This window comes from Chiroxiphia lanceolata, chromosome 11 (genome assembly GCF_009829145.1).
Source record: "Chiroxiphia lanceolata isolate bChiLan1 chromosome 11, bChiLan1.pri, whole genome shotgun sequence".
NCBI lineage: Eukaryota > Metazoa > Chordata > Aves > Passeriformes > Pipridae > Chiroxiphia > Chiroxiphia lanceolata.
The window spans coordinates 16,884,393-16,901,967 of NC_045647.1; the positions used below are offsets into that span (position 1 = coordinate 16,884,393).

General features: G+C 45.9%; 1 protein-coding gene across 3 annotated transcripts in view; it reads left to right on the top strand.

Moving 5' to 3' along the window:
* LOC116792237 (high mobility group protein HMGI-C-like) overlaps window positions 1-17,575 on the top strand; it is a 51,705-nt gene that overhangs the window by 24,839 nt on the left and 9,291 nt on the right. The window contains exon 1 of one of the 3 annotated variants that reach the window (XM_032699034.1): window positions 9,865-9,889. The exons of the other annotated variants lie outside the window; for them this stretch is intronic. Within the exon in view, the coding sequence (XP_032554925.1) occupies window positions 9,881-9,889 (9 nt within the window). The 5' untranslated portion in view covers window positions 9,865-9,880. Of the gene's footprint in view, window positions 1-9,864; window positions 9,890-17,575 lie in introns of those variants that run through there. 3 annotated transcript variants of the gene reach the window in all.

A 17,575-nucleotide genomic window follows, 5' to 3' on the forward strand; every position in this document is an offset into this window, starting at 1 on the left:
CTATCTCCTTGCTAAAAGACATTTCTGCCAGCTCAGCCTGCAGGAACAGGTCAAATTCATAGGCAGCTTGGTAGAAAGTGGTGCTTGGGCTGTGTCCCTTCGGGTGCCAGCAGAGCTCTCAGCCAAACCTCCTTCACCCACATTAGGCTGTGGGGACACTTGTTAAAGGCAGAGGCTGTGGCTTTGCCTGCCTGTCAGCTGAGGGAGGGAGTTAAATGTTTGATACACCACCACCACCTCTGCTGGCTGCCTGTGAGGACACCAGTAAGTCCTGGATGTGCCCGGCCAGCCCAGCACATGTGGGCACCCAGAACAGACAGGGCCCATTAAGAGTTAATGTTGGTAATTAGAGATGAGCAGCAAGAGCGGGAGGTTCCAGAAGGATGACAGTGGGTGTGAAACACTGTAACATTCCCATTAATCCGAAATGTCTCCTCTCTGGCCAGAAAGAAGTGCCCAGATTTTTTAGTCAATATTAATTTTACACTTGGCACCACAGGACAGTGTGAACTGCTGAGTTCACAAAGGGCCCATCTAATAAACAGACAATAGAAAATCAGAAAAGCGAAGATTGAGCTCACTTGCCCGGGCAATGGGAGTGTAATAACCATGAGGGCTGCAGAGGGCAATGGAAAATTCTGAGCCATAATGAGGAGTCACAGCAAGTGCCTGTGCCTGGGCTCTCTGGGCACAGGTAGGAGCCGGGGGAGAAGGTGGGATGGTGTAGCACTGTGTGGGAGGGAGGAGGACTTGGATCTGGAATGAGAGACAGATGAGGAGGAGGAGATCACGTCACAGGTGTGCTATAGGCTTGGAGGGCCAGATAAGAAAAGCAAATTGTTCCCCTGCAAATGAATCCCAAACCTGCTCTCCATTTGATTTCCTTTAGAAGAGAGTTTGGAATTTTAGATGGGCTCCTGTGTGCGTGCCTGCTGCCTGTCAGCTCTGCTCTGCCTCTCCCTGTTTGATCACCTCTCCTTTAAACAGGCCATTCCTGTCTCCTGGTGGCCTGCAGAATACTAGATCTCAGGCTTTCAAAGCTGCTGTGATTAGCCAAGTAAATACTGCAGAAGGGATGAACTTGATTCCAAAGAGCCAGATGCTATAGCTTTCTAATAAACCCAAGGAAACTCTCTGGGAACTGGAGATAATTATAAGAAAAACAGATTGCTTTGTCAGACATGTTTGCCTGGTTTCTTCAACTTTTAAGCTGTCTGCAAAACTAGTTTCTTTTATTCAGTCTTGTTGCTAGCACGAGACTTTCCAAATCCAGAGGTACAGAATTTCAGCACTGTCTTGCAGCTAATCCATGGGCACTCCAAGCTGACATGTGTCCTTGTGCTTCATGCCTCGGCCTCTCCTTTCTTCCTGGAATAGCAGGGTCCAAAGCTGGATAACAGACTGAAGGCTTCATTTCCTGCTTTGGCTGAGCTGGTGTTTCAAAATAGATTGATTTTTCTGCAAGATTGTTCTTTTAGTTCCCTTTCCTTTTCTTCTTAATGAACACTTCTGATATCTGTGGAATCTGAATTCTACCTCGATTGAAATGGCACCGCTGCTATCAAAATTCAAAGCCTGTATCTGAAACCCCAAGCCACTGAAATCCCTGGCAAACCTAGCACCTGGTTAATGAATACATCTTGAGGAGCCCAGATACTTTATTTTCATTTCTGTCACACAGTTAATGTTTTTGATCTGCCCATTGAAGAAGCAAGGTGAAAGAGTAAGAATTTGCCTGTCTCTGCATTATCTGCCTGTGACAAGCTGCCAGTGGCTGCTGATCTGATCAGCTGTAATATTCAGGACTGATTTCTGGATAGAAAGCCACTGATTTTGTTTAAGATCAGAAGAGGGAAAGAGGCCTGACTTTCCCAGCAGTTGTGTTCGTGTCAGTGAGATGAAAAACAATGAAATGTACAGCATGTGAAATCCTTGGAAAGAGAGAAAATGAAAGCCCTGGTAAAGAAACTGGGAGAAAACAAAATGACAAAGGAACAAGGGGGATACACATGAAGTGCATGGGCAGGAGAAGAGAAATGGGGCAAATTTGGAAGAATGCTGAATTCCCAGAGCCTCTTGTGTGAAAAGGGGAAGGTTTGTGGAGAATTTCTAAAATATGCTGTGAATGAGGAGGACAGGGATGGGAGATGGAGAAATCTTACATGGTGTGGAAGCAGAGTAGCTGGATGCAGAGATCTCCTGCAGCATGAGGTGTTCCCTTCTCTCAAGGGTGACATGGCACCAAACCTTGGAGCCCTGTGCCCAGGCAGAACCAGCAGCCTGTGTAGATGTCCTGGGCAGAACATCTCAGAAAGGTCCTGAGATGTATAAAAAATTGGCAAAGAGATAGGAAACAAGGTAGGAGAAAGTGGGAGAAAAATGATCCCAGTGGAAGAATGCTACCAGAGGAGTTTCGTGGGTTGATGCTGGGATTTGTAATGTTGAACATATTCAGGAATGACCATTGAAAATAGGGACAACAGTGAGACTTCAAACTTTGCTGTTTAAAATTAAGTTTTTCAAGACAGAAAAGGCAGCAGTCAACAATGAAGAATTGTTGAAAAACCCTGAGACTGAATGGCTGGCCAGTAAAATGGTGGATGAAATTTCACGTGAATAAAAGTGAAATGAGGAGTGCAGAGAAAAACAGGGATTGTTGTGCATATAAAATCATGGGCTTAGAGTTGACTGGGATCTTGAGGTTATGTCACATGGCCCCATGAAAGCATCAGGTCAGGCTTAAGAGAAAGACAAATCAAGTGCTGGAAGCTAAGAAAGAAAGAACAAACCAGAAAACACTTGCTCTGTTCTCTGTGTGTGTGTTTGGTTTTAGTGTTGTTTGGGTTCGTTTGTTTGCTTTAATTTAAAAAAACCTGATGTGCTTCCACCTTGAATACAACATCTTGTTTTGTTTTCTTCATCCTCAGGGAGTTTCCTAGACATGGGAAAACTCCAAGAATAGCTTCTGTACAGAATTGAATGAGAAATTGTCCTGAGCTTGGAGGAAACATGACTGAGAAGTATAGCAAAGGCGGAGGAGCATGAATAGAAACTGTTCATTGTCTTCTGTGCAAGAACAAGGGGATTCCAAAGAAAACCTTGGCTTGAACCATCATGAATTTCCTTACCTGTTATATCCTAGGGTGATTTTTCTCATGTACAATGGAATTGCCCCTCCTAAGGAACACTGCTTTCCTGTCTGAGTGTCTTTCCTCAGAAAAGGGAAGACAAAGCCCCTCTAGGTAAAATCCTGTCTAATAATTTATGGATTCACAGTTCTGGCCCAGTCTCCAAGTAGAGGTTTGGCTGCAGAGGGAGTTTCCTCGCCCAGATGAATCTCTGTCACTGGTATTTATGCCATACATGCATGAGAATCCTTTTGATCTCTGTAGGCATCTGGAATTCTTCTGCTTGGCTAACTGGCAGCAAGCCTGGCTCATCAGAGCTGGCAGCTGCAAAGGTGGAGACTGATCAGAAATAGCTGGAAATTGGTAGGACCCTTTCTGGACACCCCTCTTCCTTTGGCTTTGAAGGTACTACATTCTTGATTGCTGTGTTGGCACCATTGCTTATAGAGACTCCTGTGTCACCTCTGTCCCCGCAGCACAGGGCCTTCCATAAGAGCTGGGGGAGGAGGGAAGTGAGAAGGCGGAGGTTGGAAGGGGCAGGGCTCCAGGTGGACTTAGGAGCACCTGCATATTCCCACATAGCCTGTCTTACAGGAGGCTAAACACACCTGATTTGCTATCTGCAAATCCCAGTCTATCTGTGGCTTAAGGAACTTGAGGGGGCTGAGCAGGACTTCTCACATCGTGTAGGCTTCCTCTCTTTTATGTGCATCATTACAGACCTGAGCTCTGATCCCTTGTCTCTGTGCAGAGGGTGTGTGTAATGTTTAGGTCATAAAGATTAAGGCTTGTATTTGTCCCTGTACAGTTAGCACTTAAGGAGAAAAATCAACACTTACCAGGAGAGCCTGTGTGAATGGCTTTTTCCCATCTAATCCCTACTTCCATCACTTCCCCTTACTGAGTACTGCTTCTCTGCCACAGTCCTCTCAACACACCATTATTGTCACCTTTAATAAATCCACGTGTGCCTGGCAGAGGGGTGTTTTGATGGGTGTGTAATTGCTTGGGAGTCCTTGGGGCTTTTCCTCTAAGGAAGCAATGGAGAGTAAGTGGTTTGCCAGAGTTCAGAGTGGTGCTGCTGGAGTTAGGGAAGAAAAGAAATGATGTCAAGTACCCGAGATGTCAGAACGGTAGAGCCAGAATGGTGAAGTGCAAGTGAGGTGTGCAGAGAAGAGGGTGGAAGGAAACAAAAGGATCCAAAGAATAGACCTACCAGCAATTTTTAAATCAGATTTTCCTAGTGTTTGATTTCTAACAGCTTGTAATCAGCTAATGCTTGTGCTGTCAAAGCAGGTGTTTGACCATCTCTGTGGGTTCCAAGTTGCATGTGTTTCAGTGACTGGTGGTTTCTGAAAGCCCTGCCTGCTCAGCCATGAGCATAAATGCTCGTGGGTGTCTTGGTAATGGAGGGAAAAAGCCTGCAGGTTTCCCTCTGGGAAATGTGTGGGCAGAGTGCCGCTGTGTGGTGACACGGAGCACGGCGTCCTTGGCACGGGAGGTTTGAAAGAGCATCTCCTGGAAGTTAATGCAGGCATGACTGATTTCTTCCCAGGATTTGGGTTGTGCTTGGTAAAGGAGAGGGAGCAACACTTCAGGACTTTGTATTTTGGTTATATGTTGTTTTTCCTTCCCTTCTCTCTCCCGATAAATGTGTTCTTTTCCCAGTCATGTATGTTAACATCATGCCTTTCCTCAAAGGATAGTGAAATAAAGGGGTAAGAATGGGACATGTATAGATAATATACTGAGTTGTGAAATTTTGTCTGGACTATATGCTGCAAACTGTGTCAGGCTTGGACAACACAAGTTCAGGGAATTAGGGCTGTGCTTTCTTGTACCTGTGCCAGTGATGCTGGGGCTGTACTGTGATCATACCTCTATTATACTGTGCATTCTGCACCCACAGTGCTAATACTGAGACTAAAGTCATCTCTGTCCCTTGATCTGACATCCTCTTAACTTGGTCACTTGCCTTTACTAAGCAGGTCTTGCACCTTAGTTCTTGCTTTTCAGTACCTTTTAGCTCGAGGTCCTTAAATGTTAACTCTGTGGGTAATTTGCTTTGGTTCTGCTCCAGGGAAGGGAATGCTTCCTTCTGAAGTTCTTTGTAAGATTGAATAGAAAAGAGAACAACAGTAAGAGCAGCCACCTTGCCAGGGGCATAGCCTGTGGGCTCTGCCTGTGCTGTGAGCCTGGCGCTGGCTCTGCTGCTGAGCCATCAGTGTGCTCAGGGCTCTTTGCACACATCCTCCCAAAACAGCCTGGATGCATGAGCTCTTCAGCCCAGTCAGAAGCAATTTGGTAGTATTTAGAAGTACATGTGAACTTCCCCTTTCAGTCTTGTAAGACCTAGGAGGGTTGAACTAGTGATGTCTTGAAGCTGCACATGGGATTCCTGTTGTTAAATCAGGGAGGGGAACACGGTAGGCACTGCATTGTCGCTCCATTAGCATGGATTTCCTAAGACATGCCAGTGATTCCCTTGCTGGGACACACTGGCCTTTGGTCTGCCTGGGATCTCTCTACAGGAGCACTGGAAGAAGGACACAATCACAGCTTGTGTGTTGCAATCTTCAGAATGGCCCTGTTCAGATGTGGAGGAGAGGCAGATTTGTCTTACACTGGATCTCTCTCCCAGAAATTCACACTTCCCAGCTGGGATGTGCAATACCCTCTTGCTAGCAAAGCATCTTTGGGTATCTCTGTGTCTTCATGAGGAGCTACTGCATGTCCTTTGAACACCCTACTTTATGTGGTGCTGCTGTGCTGCTCCTTTGGATGGCAACCTGAGGGACAACCGTGGGTCTGAGCTGTCTCCCTCAGGCATGTACATCTGCCTCCATATGTGCAGCTACCCCAGCCTTTGGGGGCTGCCTGCTACACCTGCCAGTCTGTGCTCCCAAGCCATAAAGTTGCTGCTCTGTGTCTCAGGGGGTAATCCTCTGATGTGCACTGCTTGCCATAGATCTTCAGGCTGATGCTCTTGGTTGCCTCTGGTTGCAGAGAATTACCCACTTTCCCTTTGGGATCTAGTCCTCATTCATATTCAGCTACCTGCTAGTGGAAAGTTCATTTTGTGTTACAAAGGTCCTTCAAGGCCATCCCCAGGCCATCTCACAATGTCTCCACATGGCTTTATTGAGCAAAGTGTGAGCTCTTTCTAATTCTACCTGCACCTTTCTTGCCTGCAGCAAAGCTGTTCCCTCTTCACTTTGCATTCTCAGTTGTCCCACCTTCCTTGTCTGCATGTTGTCAGAACAGTAACTGTCTCTTTCTATAAACATAGAAAAAGGTCACCCTTCTTACCAGCTGACAGTGTTTATGGTATTGCTTTACCAAGATTTATCCTCTTTGCAAGAGTCAAATTCTACCACATCTGGTAGTTAATTGACAGAATTTGGGGCCCATAATAGTGAAATATTCTTTAGCTTTCCCAGTGTGAATCACAAGCTTTGTAGCTGTAGAACCAGCTGGATTCTGAAGCCTCTAAAATAACATACAGCCAGTTCAGGAGGTTTTGCAACCATGGAGTACAAATAGAAATTAATTCTGTTTCCCCAAGAATCACCTGTTCTGGCCCTTTGATATATACAGTTCTGCATAAACATACTTAACCAAGACCTAGATAGAAACTTCATGTCACAGAAAAGAGAGTTGGGAGGCAGCCCAAGGAGCTGCCAAACACACTTCATCTCTTGTGAAACCTTATTGCCATCCATGCCACTCCTGCTGCATGAGTGTGACTCATTTGTAGTTCCTCCATGGGAAGAGGCTCCACAAATTCATAACTTATTCCAGTGGTTTGCTGTCTGGACCATTAAGTCATTAGACTTTCCTTGGTGTTCAACTCAACTTTCCCTTCTGCATTTAAACTAACTTTTTATCCTATCCACATGTTATTACTTTCCTAGATGCTGCACTATTCCATTATCATATCCTTTCTGCTCTCCTATCTCTAGGTTTAACAACCCAGTTTCTCAATCTTTCCTCACAGGCCATGTTTTCTAAGCCTCTGATTTTTTGGAGGCCTTCCAGCAAGTCCACAACTTTCTCAAAGTGAGATTTTGTAACCCTGTGTCATCCAGAGAGTTCAAAATTGCTGATGAACATAATATGAAAGAATTAAGAAATATAGGATTATGGGGCACACTTCCATTACAATCATAAAATAGAGCATGGCAAATCTATTTCTTATCTTGTGGAAATCACACCTGAGCCTAATCTCCAGTTAAAATATTCATTAATACAGCCTGAATAATAAGCATGTATGAAACAATTACTATGACTGTAGCTTTTATTACACTGAGGAGATACAGGTTTGTGCACCTGAGAGGTTCTGACAAGATCAGGATAGCAGTGAATGAAGCTTTTTATACACACCTGTCTAACAGAAAGGGATTATACACAAATGAATCTATACTTGGTGTTAGCCTACGTATATCACACTGTGCCACAGTGACCAGTCTGGATTCTGGGAGAGTGAAGATAAGGAATAGGAAGACAGGCAGAGAATTGCACTGCATTGTGGTGAAATCTGGATGTTTCCTAAAGTGAACTAGTAACTATCTCAGAGGCACAAGCCAGCCCTTGTGTAGGTCATGTCTTGCTGCAAACAGACAAAACCCTCTTGTGACATAAATGTCTTGGCAAGGTTGCTCAGGAGGGGATACCTTGCTAATTTGACCCCCCTCCATCTAAGGAGAGGGAATTTGGAGCACTCCTGTCCTCTAGATTTGGCTGCTGTTGGTTTTTTTTGCTGATTGGTCTGGGTCAGGCTTGTTCCTCCTTAGTGGGACCTCCAGGAGAGACATTTAACCAGTGTGCACTTGTGACCAGGCTTCAGCCCTGGGCCAGGAGCTGCTCATCTCCACAGCAGCTTCTCTGAGGTGCTCTGGGGCAGAAACAGGGCTGCACAGAGCAAGGGAGAGCTGGGCTAAGGGTGAAAACCTGCAGTGCTCACTGGATGGAAGGGACAGCTTGTGAAATGAAAAAATCATTTTGTGTTCTCAAAGGGCTCCTGTGATCCTGGGAGTGGTTTAATGAGAGTAAAGGCCCCTCCTGAAGTGGGCAAATAGCTTTGGTCACCCTCTTCTTAAAAGATGCTAATATTTGGAGATGATGAGAGTAGAACAAAAACAATTTTTTAATTTTTTTTTTTTTAAGGCTTTACAGTGTGAGGCTAAAGGAGTTCAGTCTGTGTAAGTTTTTAGAAGAACAGTGTGAGTGGACTTGTGATAACAGTGTAGAAGTACCACTGAGGAGGGGAGGTGGGAGGGGGTAGGCTGGGTGCTTTTCTGAGAAAAGGATGACAAGAACCAGCACCTGCAGTCTGATAGCACATGAATCAAACTGTAAATTAAGCACCTTTTTTAAAGGGATTAGTCACTGGAAAACATGTCCAGGGGTATGGTACATTCTGCATCCCATGAGACACATTCCCTCCAACTATCTGAAAGGAGGGTGCAGCCAGGTAGGGGTTGGCCTCTTCTCTCAGGGGACCAGTGACAGGACAAGAGGAAACAGCCTCAAGCTGTCCCAGGGGAGCTTGAGATTGGACATGAGAAAAAATTTCATCACTGAAAGGGTGATCAAGCTTTGGCAGGGGCTGCCCAGGGAGGTGGTGGAGTCACCATCCCTGGAGGTGTTTAGAAAACACCTGGACATGGCACTCAGTGCTCTGGTTTAGCTGACATGGTGTTTGGTCAAAGGTTGGACTTGATCTTGGAGTATTTTCCAGCCTTAATGGCTCTGTGATTCTGTCTTCTAATCAGGAACACATTTTCTGGGACTGAAGGTTCTGTCAAGTATGAGAGTTTTGGACTCAGTCCAAGGATAACGATGAAGTGGCAGTCATTTATATACAGAATGATCAAATCATTCCTCTTGGCCCTAAATACTAATGAAATTATGACGTGTGGATATTAAATTAAAGACACTATTCTCAAATATGTGCCCAATAAAGATTAAATAGGATTCCATGTTCCAATTTTATATTTGACATTTCTTGACTAGAAGTTAAATTTCTAGAATAACAGTAATGTTCTTTAGCACTTATGAACTGTCAACCATGTCTGGTTTAGTGTTGTAGAATCAAGTTTAGTACTACCCTGCTAGGAAGCATTTTCACAAAATGCAGATTTCTTCATTTCATACAAAGTATAACAATTCAAGTTCTGACTCAGTCATTATGATTACACTTGTGTTTGTACAGCACGTGGACAACTTTGTCTCTAGTGATATTTAAAAGGAAAATAAAGTATTTTTGTTAAAAAATGAAAAAATTGTGTGTATTTCCATATGATACAGTAGTGCTTATGCTGGAGGATTTTTGATAAATAACCTAGATATATTTAAGCACTTAGATTAACAGATAATAATTTTCAGGTACCTAATTTCATATGCTATTTAATAACTTTTGGATTAGACATTGTTGCAGGGGTGATCAAAGGCTTCTCTTAATATTTCATGTTGATTTTGTTTTATTAGTTGTTAGGAGCTCCAAATAAAATCTTGAGCCACTTTGCCTAAGACCTGTGTAATTACATGGTGGGAAGTGTATATCTTCCCAAAGAAAATATGGTTGAAATAAGCAAGATGTTACTTGTTTTGTGTGTTATCCCCACTTCACATGTGGGAAACAGGGTGAAAAGAGAAGGTGAGGTTCTTGAGGTCACAGAGGCAGCCCTGAGAACTGGACACACTTCCAGAGCCCCCATGTCCATGTTTACCCAGGAGATCATTATCTCCCTATGAATAAGGTCAGGATTGATATTTTTCCAGACTGCAGTAAATGATTTAGGTGTCGTTCTGACATTTAGAGAAGTTACTGAGGAACTCAAGTGATGCAAATCTTTTATATGGATGACTCTGAGAAAAAAAAAATAGTCTTCAGTTTATGCTGTGGTGCTGTCACTGTAAGCAATTTACTACTTGACGTAAAGAAGAGTCTCAAACATTGTCTCTAAGATAATGTAATGGCTTTTATATAGGTACAGATTGAGATATTTGAAGTCTCTGGTTTTGCTAATGGTGATGTGCCAAAAAATCCCAATATACGTGCCTTAAATACACCAAGGCAGTCATATGAAAAGTCTTCATTCTCCTTTGTAAAAGTACTTCTAGGGACTTTTGTGAGAGCTAATGGTTGTTCACATCATTAATACAGAATCCCTAACTTAGAGCCACGCAACATCTCCTTTCTAAATACGTTTGTGCTCAACTGAAGTCAGCTTCCCATTTTTATTTGTGGCTTATAGTAAATGCCCTGAGTGCGTTTTGCTCTCAAGATTAATAACCCCTTTGTCATCACAAGCCTTCCTGGGGCTACCCGTCTGGGATTCTTGTTTTGGTTTGGTTTCTTTCATAAAACAAGGTCAGCAATGATTCTTTCTAGCACTTGTAAAGAGAGAAGTCTTTACTTAATGGTCTGCCCCCTTTATTCAGATAATTCATTTCGCGTTTGGAAACTGGCCTTGTTTTCCGTAAGCGGGGCAGTGGTACGAGCTGGTTGGTGTGAGTGGTGTGCTTGGGGATTTTTCTGGTTTCTGGCCGTTGCATTTGGTGTGGGATCCAGGCGGGTTGGGGTGAGCTGGTTTCGGTTGCTGTCACTGCTCGGGGCTGCCGTCAGAAGGAGAGCGCTGCCAGCGCTCGCTGTTTCCAGATCGCGAACCGGGAGCGCAGCGAACGGCGCTGGAGGGCTCCTGAAATGAATGTGTGCAGAGGCCTGGGTTAACTGCCTCTGCCAGGGCAGGAGGGCTGTCAGCTGCTGGACACCTCTGTCTGTCTCTCCTGCCTTCACTGCTGCTTCTGCGGGGCTCAGGTCGAGCAGCGCTGCCCAACTGCTCCACAGGTAAATCGTGTTCCTTTCTTACTGTAGCGTTTGAAATGCGTGTGCAGAGCCCATCCGCAGGCTGCTGGAGGTTAAGGCACGGGGATTAATACATTGCAGCTTGGCAATTGAGAAAGGCTGTTTGGAAGTAGGTTAAGGTGCAGGACTTACTGTCTCATACATCCCCATGCCAGGTGCTACGACGCCAGTCCTCACCAGGAAGTGCAGAGGGCCATTTCCTGGGCTTGCACAAGTGGACAGTGCTTTGCAGATGTCAGTAGTTGGGCTGAACAAAATAGTCATTCTGCAGAGGAACGAGGCTTGATGCTATCTGAAATGAGAGCTGTGATTTTTAATCTTTAGTAAGCACAGATTTCTCCTTTTTCCTTTGATTTCCCTGTAAATACTGTTGGATTTTTTCCCATCGATGTATCTCTGCAGTGCTTGGGGTGCTTGCTTTTTGGTGAAAGTGTCTAGACAGACTTTTAAGATAGGAAAGAGTCCTTTAGAATAAACATTTGAATGTTAGGGCAGATTCCCCAAGGGAGAATTTTAACAGGCTTGTAATGCTAGGGAGTCTGCAGTCTGCACAGAGGCATTAAGTCGCACTGACCTGGTTTGATACTTTTGGGATAAGTGCTGGAAGTGTCTTGAGAATGAATGAGAAGTGTCTCAGACTTCAGGCAGTGGCCTCAAGGCTTGAGGGTCCTGAGTTTGGTACATGAGTTTCCTTGGATAGAGACACAGTGAGCTGGGCCCCCTGTCCCCTGCCCACTGGGGTTGGGAAGTGGGAGAGGTTCTGAGTGGTTCTGGGGAGCCCCAGCTCCCACTCCAGTGCTGCTCTGTGCCAGATTCCCAGGGCAGGGAACTCCAGCTTTCAGCTTTAGGCCAGACTAGTTCCACAAGCCTTCAGCTTCCTGGGGAAAGAGGGTGAGGGTGTGTTTTGCTGCTCAGCAGGATGTGGCTGATCCTGAGCTGTATTTCTTCAGCTGTGATGGCCTCTCCTTTGTGCTCCCGAGCACGAGACACAGGGAAGGCTGCTGGTGCCTTCCTCTGATAATGCTCTGTTCTCTGCTGCTGGGGGTTCTTAGGGTCACTCTACAAATAGGGATGACTTACTCAGTCCCTCCATCCCTGGGTGAGGGAAGTGTTAATACTTCAGTTTTATTCCATAACCTTGTAGACAGAAAACATGAAGTTAGAAAGATTGTATGACTTGCCCAAGTCCAGAGTCAGGAACAGATTCCAGATCTCTCTTCCTCGCTGGTCTTGGTATCCAGCAGTGCTTTTCCATGACTTCCTGGGATGGTTAACTGTCCCTTGCTCTGCTGGCTCTGACCATAAGAAGCCTGGGGCTTTGGCAGGGCTTGGAAGCTGATGATACTGAGGTAGGATTGAGGTTGAGCCCTTGAAATCTGTGGCAACCTTCAGGGAAAGTCCTGCATATGCAGATGTGAACAGGACCTCAGTGCAGCTGGTACTGCACATGTGGCCTGATTCATTGTACAGGCAAGTGCAAAGCCTCACCTTTCTGAGGAAAAAATGGGATTTTAGGCTAGCTACAGAGCAGAGCCATGGTGGTATTCCTATAACTAGTTGTCATATGGATTAGGATGGGCAGGGTTGCCTCTCAGAGCAGTAACTGGCTCATATATCTGGACAGAGACTAATAAGTTGGCAGGCACTGCATCAAGCAAGGTTTGTTCAAGAGAGCTCTTGCAGTGCCTTGATGTTGTGCTGACTCTGGGCAGTCAGGAGCTGGGAAATAGGAAACAGAGACTGTTCACGGCCACAGCGTTGCTGAAACTCAGTGATCAACAACCCTTTTCCCATGTAGCTGTGCATATCTCTAATGTTAAAAAAATCTTCTGGCACTGTTTCTCAATCAAGAGGTCTTTAGTTCATAAGCTCCTGTCCCAGCCATCAGCACTTGCCTGCCTTGCAGTCTCTCAGGAAAGGCCCAGACGGGAAGGCCTCTGCCTGCCTCACTCGGTTCTGTCCCCTCAGCCCCATCCCCAGCACAGCTCAGCAGTCAGGGAGCTACCCACCATTTTGTGCATGGAGAACTGAAACACTTGAGGGCACCTTCATTGGGGTTGCACAGAGAGGCCTAAAACAAAGTTGGAAATGTAACCGTTGGTAGAGCTACAGAAGTTCCTGTTCAGACCTTGAGCGGGTCCCTCGCACTGAGTTGAAACACAGAAACCCATATGATCCCTGTATTTTTTTGTGCTCTATAAGCTTAGTTTCTGTCTTCTGACCTGGGTATTTTATCAGTCAGGATATGCTGGAGGTGCTGGAATAGCTTGCTGGTTGAATCACCTTGGAGGCTGATGCTATTAATGTTCTACAAGAACTAAATTTTGCCCACTGAACTGTTGCTTAGCCCATGTTTCTCAGGTATGCAATAGGTTAAGTTAGTCAAACTGTCCTCGCTGAAAAGAGTTTTGAGAGTCAGGATCCTTGGAATTGTTGAGCTCACATTGAAAAGAATGTAAATAACAATCAAAATGATCACATCCAAGAAACAAACAGGCTGGCTTAGCCAGGCGAGGTGAGGGTGATCAGCTTGATGTATTTATCTGGTAGAGGGGGTTGAAAAACGGAGGAGAGAGGAACATTGCTGCTGAAGGGCTCTGGTGTGATGCAAGAACAAATGACAATAAATTGCTCGTTAAGAAAAAAAAAAACCAACAGGCAATGAACTAGGAGACTTTTAAGCATGAGATCAAAGAAGCCTTAGACTTAGCCACTCAGAGCAGTCAGGGAAATCACCTAGAGATGTTAGTTCTGGTTTTGAGAAGTGATTTATGAGACTATGGCAGTTAACCTGCTGTTGCCACAAGCTTGATTTAGTAGCCCGTAAGTTCCTCATTTTGCAGAAAAATCTGGCAGAAGAGGCACATCTGCCAGAGAGTTACTGCCTCTGCTCTTTCCCAGGGGAGCTGTTCCAGGTCCTGGCTATCCTGCTTTTCTGCTGGAACAGTCCATGGGGAACTGCTACAAGCTGTGTTATTTCTTGATCTGTGGTGAGATCTGAAAAGATCTGAGCATTTGATTTCTCAGAAGGTGAAAGTAATTTCTCATAATGCGAGTGCAGCTCGTTATTGCTGCAGTTATTGGAATGAGGAGATTCTCTGTGCCTGGCTTCCTTAGTCGTCCTCTTTAGGTGTCTTGACTAACGGAGTCTTTTATCCTCCTCTGCTTGATGCAGGCCTTGGGCCAGATTTTTCCCTCCCTCTTTTACCAGAGGGAGTGAAGAGTGACCATGTTCATGTCAGTGAAGTTACCCCGGGTTTGCTTTGTCACACGTGACAGCAGCACAGTGGTGTGTGCTGCTAAGTGGGAGTTGTGCTTGGTAGATAGCTTTGCCTGTTATTATAGAGACAGTGACAGCCTTAAGGCTGTAATGAAAGGTCTCCTATAATCACACTCCTATTATCCTTTGGAAAAGGCTTTGTGAGCCTTTATTTTGTATGTGAGCACTGCAGCCAGAGAGTTGTTTTCTGGCAGTGTTGCTGTGGATCATGCATGTGGTTTGGGGGTTTTAGTAGGATGTCTCAAGCATCCACACTGTGTTTCTCCTGAGGACATAGCCTAAAATTTAGCCTCCCTGAGGAAACAAACAGGGAGGGGTTCTGCCGTTTAATATACCTGCCTGAGTCAGCAGGCTCATCCCCAAGGCTTCCTCTGTAACCTGTGGGAAGGGAAAAGTCCCCAGAGAACATTGTTCAATACTCTGTATTAGGCTGCAACTCCATAGCCCCCAGGAGAAGCCTTGCTTTCCTGAGAATTTGTTATGGTAGAAAAACTGGCTTTGTACAACTGAGCACCCTAATCCAGATGTGAAGCCTTGTGACTGCGAGGATCCCCTGTCCTCTGCCAGGTCCCTGGGGATGCATCTGGGACATGAGGTGCTTTCTTTTAGGTGATATCTCTGCAACACAGAGACCTCAATACTGCCGGGAAACATGCAATCCCTCACCTGCCCCATTTGCAAAGCTGTGTATGTGGCTGGCATAATGGTGACTTAAGGCCCACAAATAGATAGGCTTTTTAGATCTTGTACCCTTGTGGACAGTCTGTAGGCCTGAGATTCAGCCCTGCTGGCTCCAATGCCAGCAGGGAGTGCAGTGACCCTGGAAGGTATATGTGGGTTTTGGTACACAGTGGGGTTTTATATGTATATGGAAGGCTGTTATTGAGAAATTTGGAGTAGAATTGCAGTGGGTGCTTTTGCTTTGTCTGCATCTTGCATTGAGTCATGTGAAGCTTACAAAGGCCTTAAGGGCTGGTGCTTTTGTAGCTTTGCTTGTGTGTTTTTCTTTTCACACGAGGCTTCAAGAAGTGTGTGCCTTTGGTGGGTGATGAGAAGGTGGAAGAGATGTACAAAGACACTGCTATCTCCTGGCAATCTCTGCATTTGTCTGCAGCCCTGCCTGTAGAAAGCTTGCCAGATACATGACAGATGTTGTATAGTGTATCAGGCTTAGCAAACAGTCATTGGGCAAGAACTGACTTTCTTTGCATCGGGGGAAAAATGAATTCTGTACGCTATGGTTGCTCCCACTCCAATACTGACGTGCAAAATTTGGATTCAATGCAAGTTTCAGTTATAGTGAACTCGTGAGAGAGGCTGTGTCAATGAGAGCAGTGGCTTCAGTGTCTGTAGTGACTGTGAACATTGTGTTGGAATAGGGAGTGAAAGTTGGGAGTTTTCTTGCAGCCTCTATCAGTGACATTGTTGGATTCTGCATGTCCAGCCTGTGGTGACCAAGCAAAAAGTGCAGTCTGAGACTGAAAAACAGAATGCAAATACTTAACTGCACCCTCCTGTCAGCACAGCCTGCCCCAGATAAGCAGCTGTCACCTCTTCCCAAGGACCTGGCTTGGACAGCACTTTCACTCTGGTCTGTTCTTATGGCCATGTCTGTTCCTTTTTCATGGGTGGCTGAGGGAAGGCTCAGACTCCAGAAGCTTCAAGCCACCTTTGCAGCACTCTGGGCTGATCCAGCACCAGATGTGTGCAGCATGAGCTGGGGCTGGCTTAGAACTGCCTCTGGGAAGAGGGACTAAGGCTTCTCTGGGGCAGTGCAGAGGCTGTGCACCTCAGTGACTCTCTCCTGCCTCAGCTGGCCCCAAATGCCAGCACCAGCCTGTCTGAGCCCCAGTTCTGACCAGTAAAGGCAGGCACAGGGAACAGTGGCTGGCCAGAGGGCAGTGCATCTGTTGTCATCTTCAGTTAAGGCCCTCTCATCTTTGGAACTTGAACATCTGATCAGACTACAAAGCTCTGGTTACAGTCTGTAAAAGCACAGCTCTTCTCTGAAAGAGACTACAAGTGTTTCATGCTTATCTCTCAGGGATGTGGTGGCAACTGTGAGTGCCTTGTAAGTACAAAGAAACTTTTTTTCCCTGTCTCCCCTCCAGATGCAGCCTGAACTCGGAGACCTTCACTGTAGTCTTTCCATCGCCCTCTGATCAGAGGGTTTGATAGAAAAGCCGAGTGTGCAGCAGCACCTGTGAGCTGGGGCCCAGCAGTGGGCACAAAGGGGCATCCAGGGAGTTCACTAGGCAGGGCTGCTCATGCAGGAACTGGAACTGAACCCAGCTGCTGCCCTCCAGCAGTATTTTGAAGAAAAAAGTCACACTTGTACGTGGTGCAGCTGTGCCCTTGCTTGCAGGACTGCCTTTACTGCCCCAGGTAGGGCTGCCAGAGGGACCTGGGGACACAGCAGCACTCAAGGCCCATGGGACAAAGAGCTCTTTGAGCTTTGCTGTTGGTACCTTTCACTTAGCAAGTGGAAAAGGAGAAATAAAACAGGTTAAGCAAAGAGCTGCAAAAAACCATTTCTCAGGTGGAGGTAGGAGAGCTTCTATAGGCAAGGCAGGTTATGCCTGCAGTGTCTAGGTGAGAAGGGGAAGGCGGTGGCTTTGCAGGGAAGGTGGAAGTGCAGGGTTTATTTACATGCTCCTGCTTTTCTAAGCATTAAATGGAGCTGCTTTCTCCACTGTACTATTCTCAGCTATTTATTTTGTGGTGAGAACTACTGATGAATGAGGACTCAGCTACCTTTGTCCAGCCTCCTCATCCCCTCCCATCTTCTTGAGCCCTCCCTCCTGTGCAAGAAGGAAAGGAGAGCCAAGATCTGGGGGTGCTGCAAATGCCTTTTCCAAGCAGATCAGCCAATTGGGAGCTGAACTCAGAGCCTTGTGTAGGCTTTGATTCACACCCAAGCAGGACCAATAACCCCCACCTCTCTTAGTGTGCCTGGAATTCAGGTGTCTGCTGAAGTTCTGGTCGAGGTCACATCTTTCTTCCTGACTCAGGGTGTGAGAGTGTCAAGGCTCACAGACTGGCACCTTTTCTGGCAGACATGCCAGAATCTCAAGTTAGAAGGAAGGAAAGTAACTGGTTTCCTGCATACCCTCAACAGCTCATGATCGTGGTTATTTCTGAGAGCATGCAGGTTGGATCAGGGCTCATTCCAACCACAGCAGGCACTAGAGCTTGGGGACAGGGAGGAGGCTGACTGACAATCCTGCTGATACAAACTTTCAGCAGATAAGCTAGTGCTCAGGACCCAAGCAAAATCCAAATCTGGGAGGCTTGTGT